The sequence below is a fragment of the Narcine bancroftii genome, chromosome 10, assembly GCF_036971445.1.
Source record: "Narcine bancroftii isolate sNarBan1 chromosome 10, sNarBan1.hap1, whole genome shotgun sequence".
Taxonomy (NCBI): domain Eukaryota; kingdom Metazoa; phylum Chordata; class Chondrichthyes; order Torpediniformes; family Narcinidae; genus Narcine; species Narcine bancroftii.
The window spans coordinates 7,360,308-7,384,472 of NC_091478.1; the positions used below are offsets into that span (position 1 = coordinate 7,360,308).

The 24,165-nt window shown below is 37.2% G+C and overlaps 1 protein-coding gene across 6 annotated transcripts in view; it reads right to left on the minus strand.

Annotated features, from left to right (window-relative positions):
• The window catches only part of dock1 (dedicator of cytokinesis 1), a 354,235-nt gene that overhangs the window by 289,283 nt on the left and 40,787 nt on the right, over window positions 1-24,165 (minus strand). For all 6 annotated transcript variants that reach the window (XM_069899676.1, XM_069899674.1, XM_069899675.1 and 3 more), the window contains exons 5-10: window positions 23,597-23,693; window positions 21,952-22,100; window positions 18,667-18,802; window positions 10,243-10,400; window positions 5,339-5,420; window positions 4,066-4,201 (exon numbers count right to left, since the gene is read on the minus strand). In XM_069899676.1, the coding sequence (XP_069755777.1) occupies window positions 4,066-4,201; window positions 5,339-5,420; window positions 10,243-10,400; window positions 18,667-18,802; window positions 21,952-22,100; window positions 23,597-23,693 (758 nt within the window). The remainder of the gene's footprint in view (window positions 1-4,065; window positions 4,202-5,338; window positions 5,421-10,242; window positions 10,401-18,666; window positions 18,803-21,951; window positions 22,101-23,596; window positions 23,694-24,165) is intronic.

The following is a 24,165-nucleotide window of genomic DNA, read 5'->3' on the forward strand; positions in this document are numbered from 1 at the left end:
TGGAAAGTTTAAAAAAAAATGATACCAACTGAAAGGCAACTGTATTCATGTTCAATGGCTGACTAATCAATCCGACATTCATACATGGTTTCCAGAACCAATTTGTCTTTAATATCTTCAATGTATATTTTTGACAGAATTAAATTATCAGCATATTATTTATCGTCTTTAATTCATTTACCCTCTACTTTGATAGTGTCTGGGTGTCATATCTAACTCGGTAATTCACACTTACGAAAATTATTTGAATGATTCTGAATTCCTAACTGAACATCATTCAAATTTAAGAAAGAAATGACTAAACCAGTAACTAATTCGTACAGTGATTGTGACTTTACAACTCACCATCTCTCAAATATTCTTTCCTGTCAGTCCATGGCAAGAATGTCAAGTTATTCAATCTAGAACACTGCTTAATACCTTAAATCCCAAAATAAATATTGATGAATTTAATTTCCCCTGTTTCTTCTGAAGAATATCATATCAATCTTTTTTTTTTAATTAGCACAATTAATAGATTACTTTAGAACCTTAACTATATTTTTTCAGGAACCCACTCTTCTTTCTTTGGCTTGGCTTCGCAGACAAAGATTTATGGAGGTGTATGTCCACATCTGCTGCAGGCTCGTTGGTGACTGACAAGTCCAATGCGGGACAGGCAGGCACGGTTGCAGTGGTTGCAATGGAAAATTGGTTGGTTGGGTGTTGGGTTTTTCCTCCTTTGTCTTTTGTCAGTGAGGTGGGCTCTGCGGTCTTCTTCAAAGGAGGTTGCTGCCCGCTGAACTGTGAGGCGCCAAGATGCACGGTTGGAGGCAATATCAGCCCACTGGCGGTGGTCAATGTGGCAGGCAGCAAGAGATTTCTTTAAGCAGTCCTTGTACCTCTTCTTTGGTGCACCTCTGTCTCGGTGGCCAGTGGAGAGCTCGCCATAGAACACGATCTTGGGAAGGCGATGGTCCTCCATTCTGCAGACGTGACCCACCCAGCGCAGTTGGGTCTTCAGCAGCGTGGATTCGATGCTTGCGGACTCTGCCAGCTCAAGTACTTCGATGTTGGTGATGAAGTCACTCCAATGAATGTTGAGGATAGAGCGGAGACAGCACTGATGGAAGCGTTCTAGGAACCGTAGGTGATGCCGGTAGAGGACCCATGATTCGGAGCCGAACAAGAGTGTGGGTATGACAATGGCTCTGTACACGCTGATCTTTGTGTGTTTCTTCAGGTGGATGTTTTTCCAGACTCTTTTGTGTAGTCTTCCAAAGGCGCTATTTGCCTTTGCAAACCACTATTCTCTATATAAAAAACTGACCCCAAATGGCCCCAAACTTTCCTCCCCTCAATTTGTACAGATGTCCTCTAGTATTTGCTACTGTCATCTAGTATTTGCTGTCTCCTCATCCTTTCTATTTCTGTCATAAACTTGTAGTGCTCTATTCAATCCCCTCTTATCCTTCTCACTCCAAAGAGAAAAGCCTGAGCTCTGTTAACCTTGCCTCATACAACACAATCTCAACTCTTGGCAATATCCTGGCAAATCTCATCTACACTCTCTCCAAAGCTTCCACATCCTTCATGTTACACAATTTTCCAAGTATGGTCTCATCAATTTTTAATAGAGCCTCAACATTTCCCCATGGCTCTTGAATTTAATGCTCCAATGAATGAAGGCCAGCATACATCAGCCTTCTTAACTACCCTATCAACCTGCTTGGCAACCTTGAGAGAGCAATAGATTTGGCTCCAAAGTCACTCTGTTCTTCCACACACTGTTTAAAAAAAAAATCCTGCCATTAACCATGTGCTCCACCTTCATTTGACCCTCCAAAATGCTTCACTTTACACATATCCAGATTGAACTCCATGTGCCACTCTGCATCCTGTCTACCCTACTATAACCTATAATAACCTTTTGCGCCATGCACGAAACCTCCAATCTTCCTGTCATTTACTAAAGCACAAATCCATTCTTCCACTTCTTTGTCCAGGTCATTTATGAAAATCATAAAGAGTAGGGGTCCCAGAATAGATCCCCGAGAACATAGGGCCTTTTGCTTTGAAGCTAAGAAGGATTGTCACATGGCATAGATATGACAGGCATAGATAGGGTGAACAGACAGTACCTTTTACTCAGGTCAACAGTAGTAAAAACTAGAGGACATCTGTACAAATTGAGGGGAGGAAAATTTGAGGGACAAGTTAGGGGCAAGTTTATTTTTATTATATGAAGTGGATAGTGGGTTCCTGGAAGAATATAGTTATGGTTCTAAAGTAATCTCTTCTCTAGTCACTGACCTCCAGGCAGAATATGTTCCATCTACTATTACTACCCTCTGAATCCACATAGCAAGGATTCCACGGAGCCCACGCCTCATGATTGTCTAAATGAGACCACCATGGGGGAGGGGGGGGGGGAACACCTTGTAAAATCTCTTACTAAAATCCATTTACACCACATCCACCACCCTATCCTCATCAATTTATTTTGTCACTACCTCAAAAATCATTATTAGGCTTGTGAGGCATTACCTGCCTCTCAAAACGCCATGCTGACTATCCTTGAAAGGACTATGCTTCTCTAAACATTCATAAATTACATGCCGAAGACACTTGTCAAATACTTTGCCCACCACTCATGCAAGACCCACTGGCGAATAATTTCCAAGATTCTCCTTCTTAACTTTATTAAACAAGGGAACTTCATTTCCCTTTCTCCAATCCTCTGTTACCTCTCCTATGGTCTGTGATTATATCACATTTGGACCTGGGGACTTGTGCATTGGCATCTTATTTTGGGTTTGTTTATTCAAGCGAATTTAAATTATGCAACTGCTGTTGCAAGACTTGAACTCACTGGAAGGTAGCATAATAACAAGCTTCCCATCTCAGTGGGAGATAGAAAAAGAATAGGCATTCAGAATGAGTGGGAATTGGTATCCCAAAATAAGTGGAATGGATGTTCAAAATGAGTGGAAGAAAGCATGGTGAAGGCATCCAGTGGAAGGGAGCATGGAATAATGGCATCCAGGAAGGAATTAAGAATAAAAGAAGGCGCATCCAGGATGGGAAAGAGCACCAAGCGAATGGAAGGAGAGTAATGGTAAATATTACCTGATGCATTATTGGAGTTTCACTATATATTGTGTCCTTCCCTTATGAAATTAAAAATTTCATCCACATAGACAGTAAACAGCTTTACATTTTGACACATTCTACTTTACAGTGAAAATAAATGCTTCTAAATATTTGTCAGAGTTATGATGGAAACTGCAAATGGTTTCATTTTTTGTTAAAATTACAGTTTAAATATAACATATTACATGTGTCAAAAGATAAAATACATCTAAACTTTCTTAACAACTATGTTTGTTTGTTATTACTGAGGGGTATATGCAGGATTTTTTTTTTCCACATTTAAAACACCAAACTAGGCTCAACCTTTTATGAAATAAATGGTACATTTATCAGAGCTTCCAAATATATACATTCCAAAATACAGATATATTACAATGCACAACAATGCTATTTTGCCCAATCTATTCATGCTGGGTTTACTCATCAGTCATATAAAACATCCCTCACATCTGCTCATCCCCTTGCAATATAGGTACACGATCCTTTATCCGGACATCTAAAATCCAGAAAGCTCCAAAATCCGGCAAGTGGGGACTGGTAGCCGGGGGACTGGCAGCCAGGTGGCTGAGGGACCGTGGTTGGGGGAGACGTCCGGACAGCCAGAAAAGGGTGGGGGTGGATATGGCAGCACAATTTGGGTGGGCTTTCTGAAATCTGGAAAAGTCCAAAATTCGGAACACATTGTCCCCCGAGAGTTCCAGATAAAGGATCGTGTACCTGTAATCTCTTATCACATTTTGCTGCATTCATCTTTAAAATAGCTCATTTAGTGAATTAAAGTCCACATATACACTATCAACTTATTAACTAGGTCGAAAAATCTGAAAGAAAGAAACCCAAATGAAGTGTAAAAAAAACTTGTCCATTGAATTAACTGTTTTTTTCTTTTTCAAATGATTCCATATATGCGTTATTACATGGCTAAGCATTTACCAGCAACACCAAAAGGTCTCCTCAGCCCTGTGGTCGATTTCTTGGTATTATTGTCCTTTAATTCCATGCGACCCACTCTGACAATTTGACACACAAAGCTAATCTTTTCTCTTTTAAGATCTTTACTGCCAAGGTCCTGTGAAAATATGTAGGAAAGACTCAAGTAAAACATTTCTGATGAAGCTTATTTTTGGAAGATGTCATAACCTCTGTTCCTCATTTAAAAATACTGCAGAATAGATTCAATCCCGAGGTGCTGGTGCTGTATCAGCTCTGATAACAATGCCACTTAATATCTATCATACTTTGAGCAACAATGGAGCTTTACAATGGATTAAAATATTATGCTAAGAATAAGGATTTTTTTTGGTAACTAAAACACTGCACCAAAAATAAAAATGTTTTTTTTTTCTAAATGTCCCAAATTTTTAATTTTGGAGATCTAATCATCAGACTAGAATTGATGTGAAGGAAAACTGCAGCAAAATGAAATTATTTATCCTCTCAAAATCTGTTGACCCAAGCCTAAATGACACTTTGTAATGTTCTACACAATTACTCATTTAATGACAAAAATACTATTGCATAAATATGGTGAAAGGTCAAAACGATAGTGTTTCCATGTAACACAACAAAAACTATTTTAAACACTCAAGCCATCAACTTAGATAATAAATACTGAAGAGAATCAAGATTGGATTTTTTTTTGCATATGAAAATGAACCTGGTCTATTTTTTCCCCCTGATAAAACATGTAAAAATCTCTGCACTCTACAATCTCTAAATATAGCTTGTGTGAATGATTTAAACATAAATGAGTATGTTGATATATCTCCTGAGCTGCAACATTTCCTTCCTGCACAGTTACAACCGTTCAGCTTATTTAAAACACAATTAATCCAACTGTTTGGCTTATTATATGCATATTTGCAATTAAATGTAAAAGCTGTTATTACAAATCTTTGTTAAAGGTTATTTAGTTTAAGATTTATTATTCAGATTAGATTGGCTTTTTACCAATCATAATGTGATTCAGAAATATATTTATACTTTTTAAACTTTAAGTACAAGTCGGATAAATGTCTTTTTAGATTTTTAACCTTAAACACGTGAATCCTGGACAATTTGAATCTGCTTTTATGGTGAATGATAAGCATTATCGCAACTCCTTGCAATTACATAATAATATACCAATTCAAAGTAAATCCTGAATAAATTCAAACAAATAGTAATGACGTCATCAACTATTATTGGGAAAAATAGGTCAGCTTACTGTAAATACAGCTCTCAAGTTGTTTAGCCGGTCTATGTCTTTAGGAAGGCCTGAACTTGCCCATCGAACTAGGTAGTTTTCACTGCGTGAAACAATAAAGCTTGTTATTTCCAATATGCTCACGTGTAATTCTAACTAGTCCTTACCTGTTAGTACATCAGATAGCAAATTAAAATATGAATTTTATTCACTTTGGGAATCATTCTGACAGCTTCAAAATTTGACATAAGACTTATTCAAAACACATTCATTTATGCATTTATGATACAAAAAGATTTACAATATGCTTGTATTGCCATATTCCAAATGTACCTAGTTTTGAAATTGAAGATAGGAAATGAACTGTGTGGCATTTGAAGAATAGAATTACCCAGAGGTAAATGATTTTTGATGAATAGTTCAGAATTGAATTTACAGCACTAATGCAGGTCATTCCACTCAAGACCCCAAGTGGCACACAAGCCTCGTCATGTCCTCCTCCAAATTCTGCTGCAGCTTTGATAATGATATTTGCATCTTCCTTGGCCACAGGGGAGGTACCGGATGATTGGAAAATGGCAAACATAGTCCCCTTGTTCAAAAAGTTAACAGGGAGAATCCTGGGAAATATAGACCAGTGAGTTTTACATCAGTGGTGGACAAACTATTGGAGAGGATTCTTAGGGGATAGGATTTGCAAGCATTCAGGATTTCTTTATTGTCATGCAATTGTACAGGACATATATTACACAAAATTGCCTTCTGTTTGCCATAAGGCAGACGAAGAGCACCATGAGTGTTGCCTGGCACTCCTTACAGTAAGAGAGATAGAGAAGCAAAAGTCTCTTCAGAGTCAATGAGTGTCATTTTTGGCAAAGGAGCAAAAGCAATGCAGCTTCTGAATTCACATAGACTCCTGTTAGATTCATCGGCAACCCTAGCTCCAGATCCAAACCTCCAACACGATCAGGAAACCTTCAGAAACCGAGGGAGTTCTTGCCCTTGGTACCCTCTCAAATTCCACCTCCAATACCTAGTTCACATAAACCAGTCTCAAGCAGCCCACAGCCCAAAGGGGTCCCCTGCACACTGGCCACTGAGCTCCTTGCTGGTCTGCTGCTGCAGTCACCTTTCCTGCAGGGTTGACTCATCTACTTATCCTTCTCAATGGGAGATGTTCTCCCCATTTCTGGTGGCCAGTATCGGTCCACTACTCCCCAGAAATGGCAGTCCCTCATGACCGCTGCTGAGCTGTCATCTTGGGCACAGACCCGCAATTGCACAATTTTACCTTCAAACAACATCAACTCCTTTAACAGAGTGTTTAGCCTGGGCAGAGCCACCAGCATTATGACCAGGCAGTTGAACCCTTAGGAGCAGTGCTGTGTCTCCATTTCATGCTCTCCAAGTCCATACCAGCAAATATAGTCTCTCAGCAAGTTAGCACATTTTTCTAACAGGTAGGTCTACCTGTCAGCTCAAGAGCCTAATAGAATTTTTTGAGGAAGTCACAAAAGAAATTGAAGAAATGGTGTATATGGATTCAGGAAGGGATTTTACATGGTCTCTCATGACAGACTCAAAGTCATGAGACTTTTCGATCCATGGAACCTTGGATTCAGAACTGGTTTGCCTGCAGAAAACAGAATAGTAGTGGATGGAACCTGGAATTCTTGAGGGATCTGTTCTGGGGCCCCTGCTCTGTGATTTTTGGAAATGATCTGGATGAATAAATAGAGGGGTGTAATAGTAACTATGCCAACGTCACAAAGGTTTGAGGTGCTGTGGATAGTGTCGAGAGTTATCAGGATATAAACAGGATGCAGAGTTGGGTGGAAAATTGGCAGATGGAGTTTAATCTGGCCAAGTGTGAAGTGATGCATTTTGGAAGGTGGAGTACATGGTTAATGGCAGGATTATTGGCAGTGTGGAAGAACAAAGGGACATTGGGGTCCATATCCACAACTCTCAAGTTTGTCGTGCAGATTGATAAGGTGGTTAGCTTGCTGGCCTTCATTAGTTGGAGGATTGAGTGCAGGAGCCGTAAGGTAACGTTACAGTTCTATAAAACTCTAGTGATAAAACAGTTGGAATATTGTGTTCAATTCTGGTTGTCCCATTACAGGAAGGATATGGAAACTATAGAGAAGATTCAGAGAGGTTTACCAGGTTGATGCATGGATTAGAGAACATGTCTTATGTGGGAAGGTTAATAGAGGTTAACCTTGCAGGATTTTCTCTTTGTAGCAAAGAAATGAGAGATGACTTAACAGAGGTATACAAGATTATGAGAGAAATAGACAGGTTGGACCATGCACCTTTTCCTGGGACAAGATTAGCAAACACCAGAGGGCATCTGTACGAGTGGAGGAAAGTTTAAGGGAAGGATACAGGGTAGGTATTGATTTTTTTTTAAAAACGGCGGGCTGCTTGGAATACATTGCCTGGAATAGTGGTGGAGACTGGCACAATTGGGACTTTTAATGACAGACAGGCACACGGAGGCAAGAAAAATACGGGGTTATGGGTACAAGGTTGAGAAGGTTTAGTTTGCTGAGTAGGTTTCTATCAGTCGACACTAACACATTCTCTCTCAGCACCCTCCAATCTGATGCAATTCATATCAACCTCCAGTTTCTATTGCCCCCCACCCTTTCTCCTTTACCCCCCCCACCATCTTCTTTCTTCACCCCCATCTCTCCTTTCCTCTTCCTCTACATTCACAGAACCATACACCCTCCCCCAATCAGTTCCCACCTTTCCTCTCCTCCTTTGTCCAATTATCACCCTTTGTCTTTTGGTCTGTGGCCCTTCCCCAGCCTTTTAATGCAGGTGCCAGCCTTTTATTCAAATCTGAAAGAAGGGCTTAAGCCCGAAATGTGAATTATATACCTTTACCTCCGATGAGGCTGCGAAGCTTGCTGAGTTCCTCCAGCATTTCTGTACTTTAATTACAATCACAGCATCTGCAGATTTTCATCATTCACTCAATGCAGATAACACGTCTCTTTACTACTTTCTTATGTATGCATCATCTGTGCTATCTATCTCAACCAATTACTTCAAAACAAATTTTCATGTTCTAATTGATTCTGGGTTAAAAAGTGGTTTTTTTTTTTAAATACAAGACCAGATTTCTTAATGACTACCGTACCTTGCATGCATTGTCTTTACATCTGACCAGATTTCTTAATGACTACCGTTCCTTGCACGTATTGTCTTTACATCTGACTTCTTCTCTCAAATAGACAAGTACTTTTCACAAAGCCATTGTCAACCACGCCCAAGCTTTGCAAAATTATTATATCATCCACTCTGTCCAACAAACAATTTGGATGAAGGAGCAGAGTTTTGTATTTTGAAGTTTGCAAATTCTACCAAAAGGGAAAGGAAATTCCATGGATGGGATTAAGAAATTACAATGGGACATGGTTATGTTAAATGAGTTGGGCAAGACTCAGTTCAGCAGCATGGTTGATGTAGCGGTTAGCGCAATGCCTTTGCAATGCCAGCGATCGGGACAGGGGTTCAAATCCCATGCTGTCTGTAAGGAGTTTGTATGTTCTCCCCATGTCTGTGTGGGTTTTCCCGGAAGGGCTCTGGGTTTCCTCCCACCGTTCAAAATGTACTGGGGATGTAGGTTAGTTGGGCAACATGGACTCATGAGCTAAAATGGCCAGTTACCTTGATGTCTGCCTAAATTTTAAAAATGTAAAATTTAAAACCATGGAAGGTAGTACTTTCCTCTCCAAATCTATATGCAGTTCTTCCTTAATAATGTAGGACTGGAAACAATGGAATTATGAAGATCTGCAGTTCAGGCACATAAATCATTAAAAGGTCATTTTAAAAATTAACACTAAAGAAGCCAAAATATAAAGTGAATGAAGTACAGAAACTTGGTTCCATCTATACTCAAGAACCACATTTCAGAAAGGATAATGTTATTCTTAGCTGCTTAGTGCAGTTTCATCAGAATTGTACAAACTACTTCCTTTCGAGGAAGAAACTGGACCAGAAGTACACTGTAAGAAACATTAGAAACAAAGAAACTCAATGGAGGAAAATGAAGGTCATATTGTTTTCACTAAAAGGGAATGATTTCACTGATAAAGCTAGGTCTTTTGATATTTTCAAGATTGAGATTGAAAGATTTTTACTGAGCAAACAAATTAAAGGAAAAGAATCAGAGAAAGAAAAATTGAATGGCTGTAAATTGTCCAGGAGCTGAATGACCTCCTCCACCTAGGTCATTACAACACATTTGAAATTTTTATTTTATTTTAACCAACCTTAACTATCTAAAAACAGAAATGGTAGAATGGATTTCTATCAATGGCTAAAAACAAAGAGTGCTACTGATGAATATGTTCTGAAAGTAGTACAAGAAATTCAAATAATTTATGTTTTGCTCTTCAGATTACAAAACTGTCTGTCTGCAATTACCGTAACAGTAATCACAAAGTAGCACAAAGCATAAAGTATGCAATGGTCCACAGCATTTTATTCTGAAAAGTTAAACACAAGATTAATAATTTCAGGAATCAATATATTCCAAGTGAACAAACATAATTCAGACCTAAACCATCTTTTATAGTTTAAAAATTGACTACCATTGGAATTAATTTATGTTTTTATTATTCATGCCCTGCATGAATATAAGATATTGTGCTCTTCTATCTAGGTTGCCTTGCTATGGAAGCTATTGATTATTCAGTTCATATTGATAGACAATTAAAAATTAATGCATCTTTTTACTTTCATCAAAGAGAAAGCCAACCGACAAGTTGTGAGACCAGCTGAGTTCCTCCAGCATTTCTTTTTTACTACAATCACAGCATCTGCAGGTATTCATGTTTCACTCAACTGAAAAGTTATTCAGGTTGGCCTTCAGTAACACCATGAAAAATTAGGCAATCACTGACCTGATGAACTTGGACATAATTGGGTCATATAAGGACATCAAGACTTCAGCATCTTCCCCTATTTTGCAGACAACATTCTTCAGAGTTACAAACAAACTGAAAGAAGGTGTAGCAGCAAACTTTGCTTGTCTGTTTATGTCAATATTATGCTTCTGAGACTGCAAAGACAAGAAAAAGTTTATTGTAAAGACCAATAAAACACCATGCAACCTATCAGCCTTGCCTTCAATTCAGCATTTTATCTGCCCGTTGCAAGTTGCAAAGCATCCTACAATGCCAAGCGGTAACAGAAATAACGATCATTATTTTCTGAAGCCAATTAAAATGCTCAAATATGAAGTTGCATTTTCAATTAAATTCACCACCATCTTTAATATGCCAGAACTGCCTTAGATTTATAAAGAAAAGAATTTGTTTAATTCAGGGGTCAAAATCCAAAATAAGGCGCAAGATTTTCATGGCCCAGCACTCTGTCCTCCTGTATGCTTCTGAAACCTAGACGACCAGCACTGGAAAAAATACCAAATGATTTCCACAAAATGCTCCAAAATGAATAAACAAACTAATGTCACAGTCTTCTCCAAGTCCATGCCTCTGGTATCAAAGCCCGAGTTACTTGCAGTTATCCATATGAAATATTCACTCCACTCTGAGCTCTGTCACAGGTGATTAATAATTAAACAGAGAAAAGCAATCAAGAATATGCTCAAAGTTTTCTTGAAGAAATGCAACATCCCTACCAACTCCTGAGAACTAGTGACCTATGATCTTTCTAGAGAGTTAGACTTATACAGCAGATAAATGAGCCTTTCAGCCCTTGCCACCCATGTTTGTTCATCTATTATATTTATATTATATATTGGACATCCTTTGGTTCAAAGAAGACACATTGTACAGTTCATTTGTGGACATGAAGGTGATTTTTTGAACCCTAGTCTGCAAGCTCAAAGTCTAGCACAATGGGGACACTGAAAGTCTATTTTTGTAATTATCATGGCTGCTGCTTTGTGATGCCATTCTTGGTTTTCCATCACTTTTTGGCGTGCCCGTCCTCGAAACTGGGGTAGGCTTCATAGCACAGGGCTCACTACCGGGATCTGTCTTCTAGTTCTCTTGGCTGAATGCCACAGTAGCGTAGGGTTTCCTTCACAACGTCTTTATAGCACTTGCGTGGATAACCTTGAGGTCTCCTTCCGGTCTTCAGTTCACTATAGAGCAGCTTGTGAAGCATATGGAAGTCGTCTATTCTGATGATGTCCTATCCACCATGTCTGGGTTCTGATGATCATGGACTCAATGTTGGTGGACCTTGCATGACCCAAGACCTCCAGGTTGGAGACAGTGTCTTGCCAACGATGCCAAGGATGGAATGGATGGTGCACATGTGGAATTTCTCCTGTTGTTTGATGTGACGTTGGTACAGAGTCCAGGTCTCACATCCATATAGGAGAGAAGAAATGACCACAGCTCTGTAGACTCTCTCACCTATGTTCATCTACACTAATTCATTTGCCTGAATTCGGCCCATATCCTTCTGTGTCTTGATATTTCAGTTCCTGTCCAAGTATCTCTTATACAGTGATTAGATCGGACTTAACCACTTTCTCTGGCAGATACCAATCACTCAGTATAAAAAACTTTCTCCTCAAATTCCCTTTAAAACTTCTTCCAGCATCTTTATATCTATTCCCTCTTGATTTGATAACCCATTCATCCCTTCTGTGCCTCCAATAATTTTACATCTATCAGATCTCCCCAGACACCTTTACTTTTTTTTGGGACTATTTTAGTGGATGAAACTTCAAAAAAAATTGAAAAAAGTACATGCATATTTTTTTTAAAACTAACCACCTACAACTCCCCAACCCACCCACCCAATCCCACCCTCCATTAACCTATTCCAAAAATAAAGAGGAAGAGATTAACAATAACAACAAAATTCATCAATTAATTGCCATGAATTGGAATAAAACCAACAATGTGCGAGCAGGGGGTTCAAAAACTCAAAGTCATATAATCCAAACAAGGGCTCTAAATTTTCCGATAAAAAAATTATCACGCAAATTATGTTATTTCTCCAACGGAATTCAAGACCGCAATTCTGTATGCCATCTCTCAATACTCAAATCAGTCTCATTCTTCCAAGTAATTGCTAAACATTTTCTAGCTTCAGCTAATGCCAGTCTCAAAAATACAATTTGAAATCTATTTAATCTCAAGTCTAAACTCAACCTCTCAATATTACCCAACAAATATACTAAAAGGATCTAGTGAAAGTATCACTTTTAAAATGACTTCTAAAAGTCTATTCCAAAAAGATTTTACTGTTTCACAAAGCCAAACAGAATGTAAAAAAGAACCTACTTCCTTGTGTCATCTAAAACACAAGTCTGAAGAAATTAAATTGTATCTCCTTAATTTTTCTGGAGTTAAATGTAATTGATGAATAAAATTATAATCAACTAATCTATACCTTACATTTATAATTTTAGTCATACTATCCCTACATAAATTTATCCAATTATCCTGAGAAATAAGTATTCCTAAATCTTTCTCCCATTTCCATCTATATTTATACAAATCCAATTTAGACATTTTATTCTGTAATAAAGCATATATCTCAGTTTATAAATCCCTTCTTACCACCGTCAGTAAGTAAATTTCAAACTTAGACTGTCTAGGTAACCAAAAAGTATGTCCAAAATTATCCAACAATAAAGCTTTAATTTGATAATAGTGAAGAGTATTTGAGGATTATCATATTTCTCTTTCATTCTCTGAAAAGAAAATATCCTGCTTCCTAACAATCTTGCACAAATTTAATACCCTTTTGATCCCATAACTTCAAAAGCTGATTATTAAGTGCAATGGGGAAGAGGTTATTTTGATACAAAAGAGTTTTGCCTTAAATCTTAACTTGAGTACCTATTAACTTCATTTTTTATACCATAAATCCATTAAATGTTTCAAAAATTATAACTACTCAATAACTTAGAGTTCCGTCTATAAATAAACTGATCCATCCTCTTCTCACCAATTTGAGATAATTCAATATTAGCCTATATCAATGGTTTGTCCAATTCAAACATCCTATTTGTAAATTTCAACTGTGCCACATCATAATAACTTTGAAAATTAGGGTAGTTGCAAACTTTCTAATTCATATTTCCAAGTTATTTGTTGTACAGTTACCCTTGCCATTTTATCCTTACATAAAAATTTCTTCACCAAAGCATTCAAGTCCTTAAAAATTTTTTGAAGAATTTACAAGGAATAGATTGAAATAAATATTGAATCCGAAGAAAAATATTCATTTTAATGCAATTAACTCTTCCTATTAATGTAAATGGCAAATCTTTCTAGCATGTTTATATTAGACAATTGGTAAATATTTTAATTCATATAAATGACTATAATTGCTATCTTCCTTAACACCTAAATCTGAACTGACCATTTAAACTTCACAATATGATTATAAGAATAATCCATTTCCGCTAATGACATAATCTCACTTTTTTCCCCAATTAATTTTGTAATCTGATATCTCACCATATTGCTCCAATCTATCATGTAGATACTTCAAAGAATTTTGAGGTTCTGTTAAAGACATCAAAACATTATCTGCAAATAAATTAATTTTAAGTTCATCGGATTTCACCTTAATACCTTTAATATTAGCATCTTGTCAAATTATCAGAGCCAAAGATTCAAAAACTAATGAAAATAGCGCCGGCAACAAAGGACAGCCTTGTCTCGTCGATCTAGTCAACATAAAAAGTAAAGATAACTGTCCATTTGTCACAACTCTAGCAGTGGGAATTCTGTATAAAGCCTTAATCCAACCAATAAATATTGAGCCAAATTTAAATTTCTCCAAAACTTTAAATAAAAAAAACTCCACTCCACTCTGTCAAAGGCCTTTTCTGCATCCAATGAAATAACCACTGGTAGGTTGGATCCCTCCTGAGATATATTGATTAAAGAAATCAACTTCACAATATTATTTGCTGAATAACGATTTTTAATAAACCCTGCTTGATCTAAATGAATTAAATCTGGTAAATATTTAGTCAATCTATTAGCTAGAACCTTCGTTACAACTTTATAATAAACATTCAACCACAAAATTGGTCTATATGACCTGGCTTTCAATGGGTCCTTATCTTTTTAAAGATTAACTAATAATTGCTTGAGAAAAAGCATCCGGAAAAGAATGAACCTCTATCACCTGCTTCAATACCTCCATCAGTAATAGAATTAATATCTTGAAATTTTTTTAGAAAATTCAGAAGTAAAACCATTATCACCTGGAGACTTCCCATTTGACATGGATCGGTGCAGACACCTTTACTCCAGAAAAAATAAACTAAGCCTATCTAATCTCACCCCACAAGAAAACTCCTCCAATTCAGGTAATAACTGGTGAATATCCTCTGCATTCTTTCTAGCATAACCACATCTTTCCTATAGTGTGCAACCAGAACTGCACACAATTCAACAGATCCAGTCTAACCAGTGTTCTATAAAATTGCAACATAGCATCCCAACTTCTATATTCTATATCCTGTCCGAAGAAGGCCAGCATGTCATATGCCTTATTCAAGTTAAGTTTATTGTCATCTGATTGTACAGTCTTCTCCGGTCCTCAGTGCAAACCATGCAGGCACACAACCAGACATAATACACATCAAGACAAGTAATACATATGCAGGACAAGTATTTTATCTATAAAAATAAATATCGTTTTGTACAAATAAGAGTCTCGGATGGTTAGTGTGAGCAGTTCCTTTCATTGTTCAGCATTCTCACTTCCCATGGGTAGAAGCTGTTCCTCAGCCTGGTAGTGCTGTGTCTCATACTCCCCCAGTGTCCCTTCCCTGACAGGAGCAGTTGAAGCTGCTGTGTACAGGGTGAAAGGGTAATGATTTTGCACGCCCTCTTCAGACAGCGATCCTGGCATATCACGTTGATTTTGGGGGAGTGGGGGGGGGGGGGTGGTGGGTAGGAGACTACAGTGATCCTCTCTGCCACTTTTATGGTCACAAAGATTGACTGCCAATCCATTTCTATGCAGACTTTCCAAGATGCTCTCAATAGTGCTCCTATAGAAGGTCGACATAATAGTGGCCAGAAGCCTTGCCCGCTTCAGTCTTCTCAGGGAGTGAAGTTGCTGTTCCACCTTCCTAACAAGGTTAGCAGAGATGGGACTTTTCTCTTTAGAGTGTAGATTGATGAGAGGAGACTTGATAGAGGTCTACAAGCTTATGAGAGGCATAGATAGGGTAAACAGCCACCACCTGTTTCCCAGGGCAGGATCAGCAAACACCAGATGTCACATGTACAAAGTGAAGGAAGGGAAGTTTAGGGGAGACATCAGGGGTAAGTTTTTGTTTTTATATACACAGAGTTGTGGGTGCCTGGATTGCCTTGCCAGGAATGGTGGTGGAGGCTGAAACACTGGGGGCATTTAAGAGTCTCTTAGACAGGCACATGGATGAAAGGAAAATAGAGGGTTATGGGGTAAGTAGGGTTTAGTGGATGTTCTTTAAGGTAGGAATATATGGTTCGGCACAACATTGAGGGCTGAAGGGCCTGTACTGTGCGATATTCACTTAACAAATTATAATAGCTTTCCATCAATAATCAAGCTCATCCCAATCATTTCTGTCAAGTAAAATGTATTTGAACATAATAAAATGTGCATTTCCAAAAATGGGTTATTTCTTTAAATAAGCCTGGTTTAACCACGGAAGTATTGTGAATAATAGGCTTGACAAAGTGTCCTTTATCCTTCTCTGGACAGAGACAGATCTGGGAAACTAGATCAATTTAACTGACAGTTTACAGGAAATTCATTCAAAAGAGATCAAAGATTGTACCTCTTTAAATACTCTCAGATCTATTTTACCACTCTTATTTTTTTAATTAAAAAAAAAGTCTTAGCTGGAGGTTACCAGGCATTTTAGAGCCAGAAAGTAATTTGCCATTGAACTACCAAGAAGGTAGTTCTATTTGCATATATTTGGCCTATAATTCTCTAAATTCTTCCTGTCTATAATCTGCCAAAATGTCTCTTAAACATTACCATTGTACATACATCCACAGTTTCTTGTGGTAGCTCATTCCAGATACAGAATACTTTGACTGAGTGAACAAGTTGCCTTGACATCCCTCTTACAACTTTCTCTTCTCACCTTCTCTTTGGCTTGGCTTCGCGGACGAAGATTTATGGAGGGGGTAAAAGTCCACGTCAGCTGCAGGCTCGATTGTGGCTGACAAGTCCGATGCGGGACAGGCAGACACGGTTGCAGCGGAAAATTGGTCGGTTGGGGTTGGGTGTTGGGTTTTTCCTCCTTTGTCTTTTGTCAGTGAGGTGGGCTCTGCGGTCTTCTTCAAAGGAGGTTGCTGCCCGCCGAACTGTGAGGCGCCAAGATGCACGGTTTGAGGCGATATCAGCCCACTGGCGGTGGTCAATGGGGCAGGCACCAAGAGATTTCTTTAGGCAGTCCTTGTACCTCTTCTTTGGTGCACCTCTGTCACGGTGGCCAGTGGAGAGCTCGCCATATAACACGATCTTGGGAAGGCGATGGTCCTCCATTCTGGAGATGTGACCCACCCAGCGCAGCTGGATCTTCATCAGCGTGGACTCGATGCTGTCGGCCTCTGCCATCGCGAGTACTTCGACGTTAGGGATGAAGTCGCTCCAATGAATTTTGAGGATGGAGCGGAGACAACGCTGGTGGAAGCGTTCTAGGAGCCGTAGGTGATGCCGGTAGAGGACCCATGATTCGGAGCCGAACAGGAGTGTGGGTATGACAACGGCTCTGTATACGCTAATCTTTGTGAGGTTTTTCAGTTGGTCGTTTTTCCAGACTCTTTTGTCATTTAGTTCTAGAATCATCTACCCTTGAAAATATTTGTGAGCATTCACTTTGTCTATACCCCTCATGATTTGATGAAACTCTACAAGATCATCTCGACAAGCATCCTTCACTCTCAGGAATAAAGATCCAGTCAATCCAACCTCTCCCCTTAACTCAAGTCTTCAAGTTCTTGCACCATTCCTGCTGAACTTCCTCTGCACCCTTCCAATTTATTGATGTCCTTCCGATAGTTGGGAAAGCAGAATTGTTCAAGGTACTTCAAGTGTGGACTCACCAATGTCTTGTGCAGTTAAATCATAAGGACCCATCTTTTGTACTCTATTCCCTACCAAATGAAGGTCAGCCAAATACCTTCTTCACCACCTTACCCATCAATTTTTTTTATTTTGCATTTCATTTAAAATTACTGAACTTCTTAAAAACATTTACAAACATGTCACAGAATTTTAAGTTTAAATTGTAGTTAATACTGCAATTTTAGTTTTGCTTTATACATGCACAACTTTATGAAAGAAAGTGGAAATCATGGGGAACTGAAAATATGTGGAACTCCTGAATTTATCTTCCTCTTAATCAAATATGACAAACGTGCCTTTTGCCAGGTCGTATACAACTTTTGAAGGGTTAAAGGCAAATGATATGCATTCATCGAAACATTTCCAGTTTTAGCTCATGATAATTATGAAAATGGTAGTGCACATAGTAGCAGCAGCATCCCAGCTCCAAACAAAGATGCAATTTCTCATTTGTTTATCTCGTCTACAATTGGAAAACACTGCTAAGTTTAAGGAACATTAAATCCTGTAGGTCTACCAATCTAGAGGGCCAGATCAAGAAGACACTGTGCAAATTTGATTTAATGACGGCAACGAGCCCAACACCAAGCTGAAGCCTCCTGCTGAAACTTTGGGAAGAGGTCACGGAAGCCCTGTGCAACTGGACGAAGAGGTGGTCGGAAACTGTGTGCAAGGAAGCAGAAGCGCATTAAGTGTTCCGCATTTATGCAAGACTCAAAACAAATCCAGTCAGGTCTACACTCTCGACAATTTTACGTGCAAATGTATGATCTCTGGAAAATAAACTGAATTGCCTCTGGCTGCATCAGATCAAGATGAAAAGGAAAGGCTGCTGCACTCTGGTGATTACAGACACGTGGCTCCAGGACTCCACTCCGGATTCAGCCATCAAGCAAGATATGTGTTTCTTTGATTGATTAGGTGATTGTTCTGCACCATGGTCTAGAGAGATGTTGCTACATTGACTTGAAAATGTATATTCAGATGATCACAAACTTGTATATAACTAATCAATTTTGTAATAGCCTGAGCATTTGAATATGATTTTTATAAGGAATGTGGAAGTGTTTGCAGACACATAATGCATTTCATATTTTACTTAGTTTCAAGATCTTTGAATGCTCGGACAATGGAACAGAAGAATTTTTTTACTGCAAGAGTTACCAACACACAATCACAAGGATCAGATTATGTACAAATACTTCAACACAAATTCAGAGAGCAGCAGTTTCTGTTTTATTTACCTTTTCTTCCTGGATTCTTTCTTCTATCCTTTTTAACGCCATCTCATGAGCTCTAAACAGACTGATGGTGCTTGATTGGTCAGGGTCTAAAATATTTCCATCTTCATCTCGTACCACCAGATCGAGATCAAGGATTCTTGTGTTAATTAAAATAGAATATCAGTAGGTTAAAAATCCTATTATATTGTATCTAATTTTCTCCAAGCTTAAATAGGACATTACATTATCGATCCACTGTGTATGAGTTGGTGTGGTAAAGGCTACAACTAAGTTGCAGACAGAGGTATATCTGATTCACAAGAAAAACCAAACAAAGCAATCAACGGACATGGTTCTATTTTGACTTAAAAATCATTGATAAAGTTAGAAAAATGTATTTCCAAAATCTCTCTAAATTTGGGCACTCCCAAAACACATGGATCAGTGACACTTCAAAAATGTTACAACACTTCTCACATAGTGGATCAATATCTGCATAAAAATTAGAATTTAAATTTGGACATGTATTCATTGTACCACCTTAAATTATAATAAGCAATGCCTTGCACAAAATGAGGAATCATTAATCAAGCTGAGAGTGGAGTACCAATCTTCATCTGAAAATGTTATGTTCAAATCTTGTTCCCAATCGTTCTTAATCCCAGCCATTAAGGCTGATCTTAAATCCAAAAAATCATTGGAAATATAAAATATCAACATTAAAAATAGAAAGTTTCAATTTATAAAGACGTGGGGCCCATTCATAGAATATTCTCACAATTGGAAGAATTAAGAATTTTGAGTGCTCCAGAGATTCTCTGTCCGATGTCTGGAGGTCACTAACAGATCCATAGTTTCCCTTTTCTTTTACAAAGGCTATGCTGATTGGAGGGAGGGGATAGATTAGATTTCTTTTGTTTTTCTTTTTATCAGTTTTTATTTAGATTAATTTGGCTAATATGGGTTTCAACAAGGTTATCATAGATTAATTCAATAACATTTCTCATATGGATTAAGAAACTGTCTAGTGTAGTTCCAGCTTTTTATTTGTACTTTATGTTTGAGCTTACTTGTTACATGTTTTCCTTAAATTTTATATGCAAATTTGTATGCTAAACTCAATAAAAATATTTTAAAGAAAAAATCCAATTTTGTTCCTTCAAAAACTGCCTTTAACTTCTACAAAAGCAGAGATAGAAGTGACTCAAACTGGAATTCCACTTTGGCACAAAGACCCATTGTAAGTAACTCTATAAAGGTTCCACTGCTGCCCAGCGACAGCCACTTCCACACCAAGGATATTTGTTCACACGAACCCGGATTATGACAAGAGTATTGTTACATTGCTGGATCTTACTCCACCACAATTTGGTGCTTTGGGAAACATGATACAAAAGATGATCTTTCCCATTCATCTGCACAGAGATTAACTCAACTTTTATATGCTGTGAATCATCTACCAACATACTTTTTATCTTAATTATTGTAGACGATAAAGCAGCATACTGTATATTAATGAGTTTTATGAATTGTGCTATGTAATAAATATCTTCTATGTTCAGGATAAAATATCAAAGCAGCATTCTCACATTCTCCTTTCAAGTTTGCAAATCATGACTTGCAACTGTAATATTAATTCCATCAAATGATTCCTCATTTTAGCAAGGACTGTAATGAGTAATATTGATATTTTTCTCTGATGTTATTAGATTCACTATGCAAAATAATAAAGCAAAGGGTTTTACAAAAATACACCTTAGAAATAAATTAATTTCCTAATGGATTGATCTTGAGATGGGGTTCATATTTGGGATTAATCATTGTATTCTATTGTTTTCCTCGTTTGTTAAAATAACAGCCAATCATTTTGAAATCAGTGCTTTGTACATTGTTATCAATTTTAATATGCACATTTATCCCTCAATCAGCTTATTATTCAGCTTCACAATGGATCAGATTCTATTAAGAAACTATTCATTTGCCTTACACGCATTTCTGAAGGTCATCATATTACTGGGACATGAGCCATTTAAAAATAGTTCTAAAACTGAAAATAATTTGCATGTATATTTTAGTAGAACAGATCATTGTGAAGATTGACGATAAAGATAACAGCTGATGTTGATGGCTGCTATGGGGACACCAATAGCTCTGAGACCACATAATAGAGATCAAGAGAAGGAATAGGATGGCAAATTAAAATAGAAGGCAACCAGAATCTCAGCACTACTCAGGCAGACTGAAAATCAGTGTTTGATGTCTCCCATGTAAAGGAGGCCACATTTTTAACACTAAATCCTGTAAATTAAAACAAGTGCAAATCAATTGCTGCTTCACTTGGAAATACTGCTTGGGTCCATGGATGGTGGGATGGTAGAAATGATAAGTGTTTGAAAGAGTACTAAGTGAGCTCAGCAGGAGAATCCAAGAATTGTGAAGACAGCAATCCTGCAAAAGTAATGAAAGGGGAGAGTAGGAACAATCTCTCTGGTGCCACAATCTTGTTGCGACGGATAGAAATTAGAAAAAATGACATTGAATAAAAAAGCTGATTAGCTGAAAGATGAAAACCAGAGTAGTTCTGTTCTACTCTGTCCATGAGGTAGCAAAGGTGCAGGAAATAGATGAAAAGCCGCCAAAGGTTCTCTCCATGATGGCAAAAGTCTATTTCGGATTTGCAGTTTTTGATTATTAATGATTAACTTTGTTTTGATATAAAATTCAAAAAAGCTGCATTTACTGGAAAACTGAAATACCAACAAAAGATGTTGAAAACACTCAGCAGGTTTGAGAGCTTCTCAGGAAAGAAGAATAGAGTTTAGATTTCTGACAATGGGGTGTTGACCTGAAATATTAAGTCTGCTTCTCTTTCCACAGATGTTTGAATCATTGGAGAGAACCACTTCCTTAGGTATAGCATAAATAAAATTAAATATCGGAAAAGAAATTGAGGAGATTGAAGAGTTGGAATAAGAGCCAAATACAAAGGAACCCAAACCCAATTTGAAGACAGTATTCAAGAATCCATTGATCTTCAAATAGTTAATTCATAATCCACATTATATATAATGACCTACAACTGGCCTTTGTCCAATTTGATGATCGTGAGAAGGATAAAGAATCTATCTAAAAGCAGTAAAAAAAAAGTTTGGAAAAATGGAACTCTTCTTGAGAAGCAATCACGTGCTCCACTGGAAATACTCTTATTACATCACATTAATCATTGGTATTTAATGTTTCTAGTATTTCATTTGGAGTACAATAACAAATTAGACAATGCACTTTATCTAGATATTTCATGCAGACCTGTTGCCATAATCAATTTTTGCTGTGACTTTCTGCTTTAGTTCCTTCAGCTCATCTTGAGGGAGCGTTCCAGAAAGTATCTGTGATCGCCATTCAATAAGATCATACATCATGTTCCTAACTCGCCTGAACATTTCTCGGTTATTAATCTGAAGCAAGATAGATTTAAGGAATAAATTAAAGGGGAGAAACAATTCGTTTTGCAAAACAATTCCTAATATTGTTCAACATTACCAGTTAATAATGACCTCAAAATTGAACAGTATATTTCAGATTAGCATTCGAGTTGCATATTTTTGAGCTTTTAACAGAGGAGGAGCTTTTACATTGGCACCTTTCAGAGGTAAAACTTTAGAAAGCAGGTGCAGAACATTCCAAAGGAGAAGAATGCTCTTGAGTACGTTGATACCCATGATATAAAGAGAAAGAGTTTTGCAACCAAAGAGAATGTTATGAATCAACTTTGCATTATTTCCAGTGCCAGGTGGTAGATAATGCAGAAAGCGATATGTCAAGTTGAGCCGTGGCTAGACAGAGGAACATGGCGACCAGTATCGCAGCAGGAAGGGGAGACATGCTCATGATGGATAGGACTATATCTGAACAAAGCTGATGTCAATATAACTACGATATAACTAAACTCAGTGAATATGTAGCATAATTAGCAATGATATCATCACAAAGAAATGCCATTAAGAATAACAAGTTGTATCGAACATCAGAAGAGTTCAATGTAATGGAGAATTGAGCAGAATTACACAAAATAAAACTTTTAAGTGACGTACAAACGGAAAAATGGTAATAAGGTTGTCTCAACAAACTGCAACTAACTTTTATTCAGAATGATAATAAAAGTGACCCATCTCCAAATTGGAGATTTGACGACTGAATAACATTCAGGAATGATAAGGAAGATTTTAAAAAAGGACACTACTCTAAAGGCACATCCTCAATGTTATAAAAACAGATTCTTCCCCTCCGCCATCAGATTTATGAATGTACAATGGCCAAATACCTCAATTTTTCTCTTTTTTGCACTAATTTATTTTTTAAAAATCTTGTATTGTCTTTACATAATTGTAATTTATTGTAATTTTTGCACCATACTTCTGCTGCAAAACAACAAATTTCATGACATACGTTCATGACAATCAATCTGATTCTGATTAAGCTTTTCTATTCTTTCTTGCAAAGTTGATAACCTCATTTCCCACGTCAGACTCTTGCTGTACTTCTGATCACTAAATCTATCTTCATTGTTTGCAAACTAAAAACTTTATATTAGTATCACCAAAGTAAAATTTAGTTAAGTTCAATCAAGTATCTCTCAAATTAATACATGGGAGAAACAGTTTGCGAGACAAGTTAACAGTTTTAATATCCTCCTTCCACTTTAAAAAATGCTCTAGCACATTTATAACAGAAATCTAAATACCAAGTCATTTTCAGCTTGTAATTTGTTCAGGTATTAAGAGGGATTTTCAAACTTTAAAGCTTAATTTATTATGTAGTTAAAAAGCCCTCATTACTAAGAAATTATACTGCCAACTTTGGAAACAAAGTGCATCATGTTATATACAAAGTCAAACTAAAAAGAATATTATTAACTCATTAAAAAAAAACCAGAACATTGTATTTCACTCACAACATACAAGTGTCGCCATATACTTGACCATTCTCGGAGAGTTGTAGTAACTTCCTGAACCAGTGGAAGCTCATTTGGTATAACAGTTTCATGTTGCCTTCAATAAAATACAGAATAATAAGATTATACAAATAACATTTTCAAATATGGGTTTCCTGCTTAAAGCAGACATTTTTCATTTAAAAAGTGTTTTTATTTGAAAATCTTACATCCATCCCCCATTAAAAATTTTGACTAATTCAAAAATTTCACTTCTTGGTACCTTAATTCTGCAATATATTTCACCTTCTAATCCTTTCCTTCAATAGCAGCATTAAATTAAATTTACTTAGTTCAATATGAACCAAATAAACAATTCAAAACAAATACTACTCAAAATGTGGCACAATAAACCAAAACAGTGCTGCAAAGAAATAACTTTGAAGAGACTGTAATTATCAATTATGATCTTTTATTCTGTAATATCTCCTTTCAAGAAATAACTCAATTCAAATTTAAACCTAAGCTCTTCTGTTAAAATAGTTAAGAAGATGCTTTGAAATGTTCATTAAGCAAGCACACAATTGACA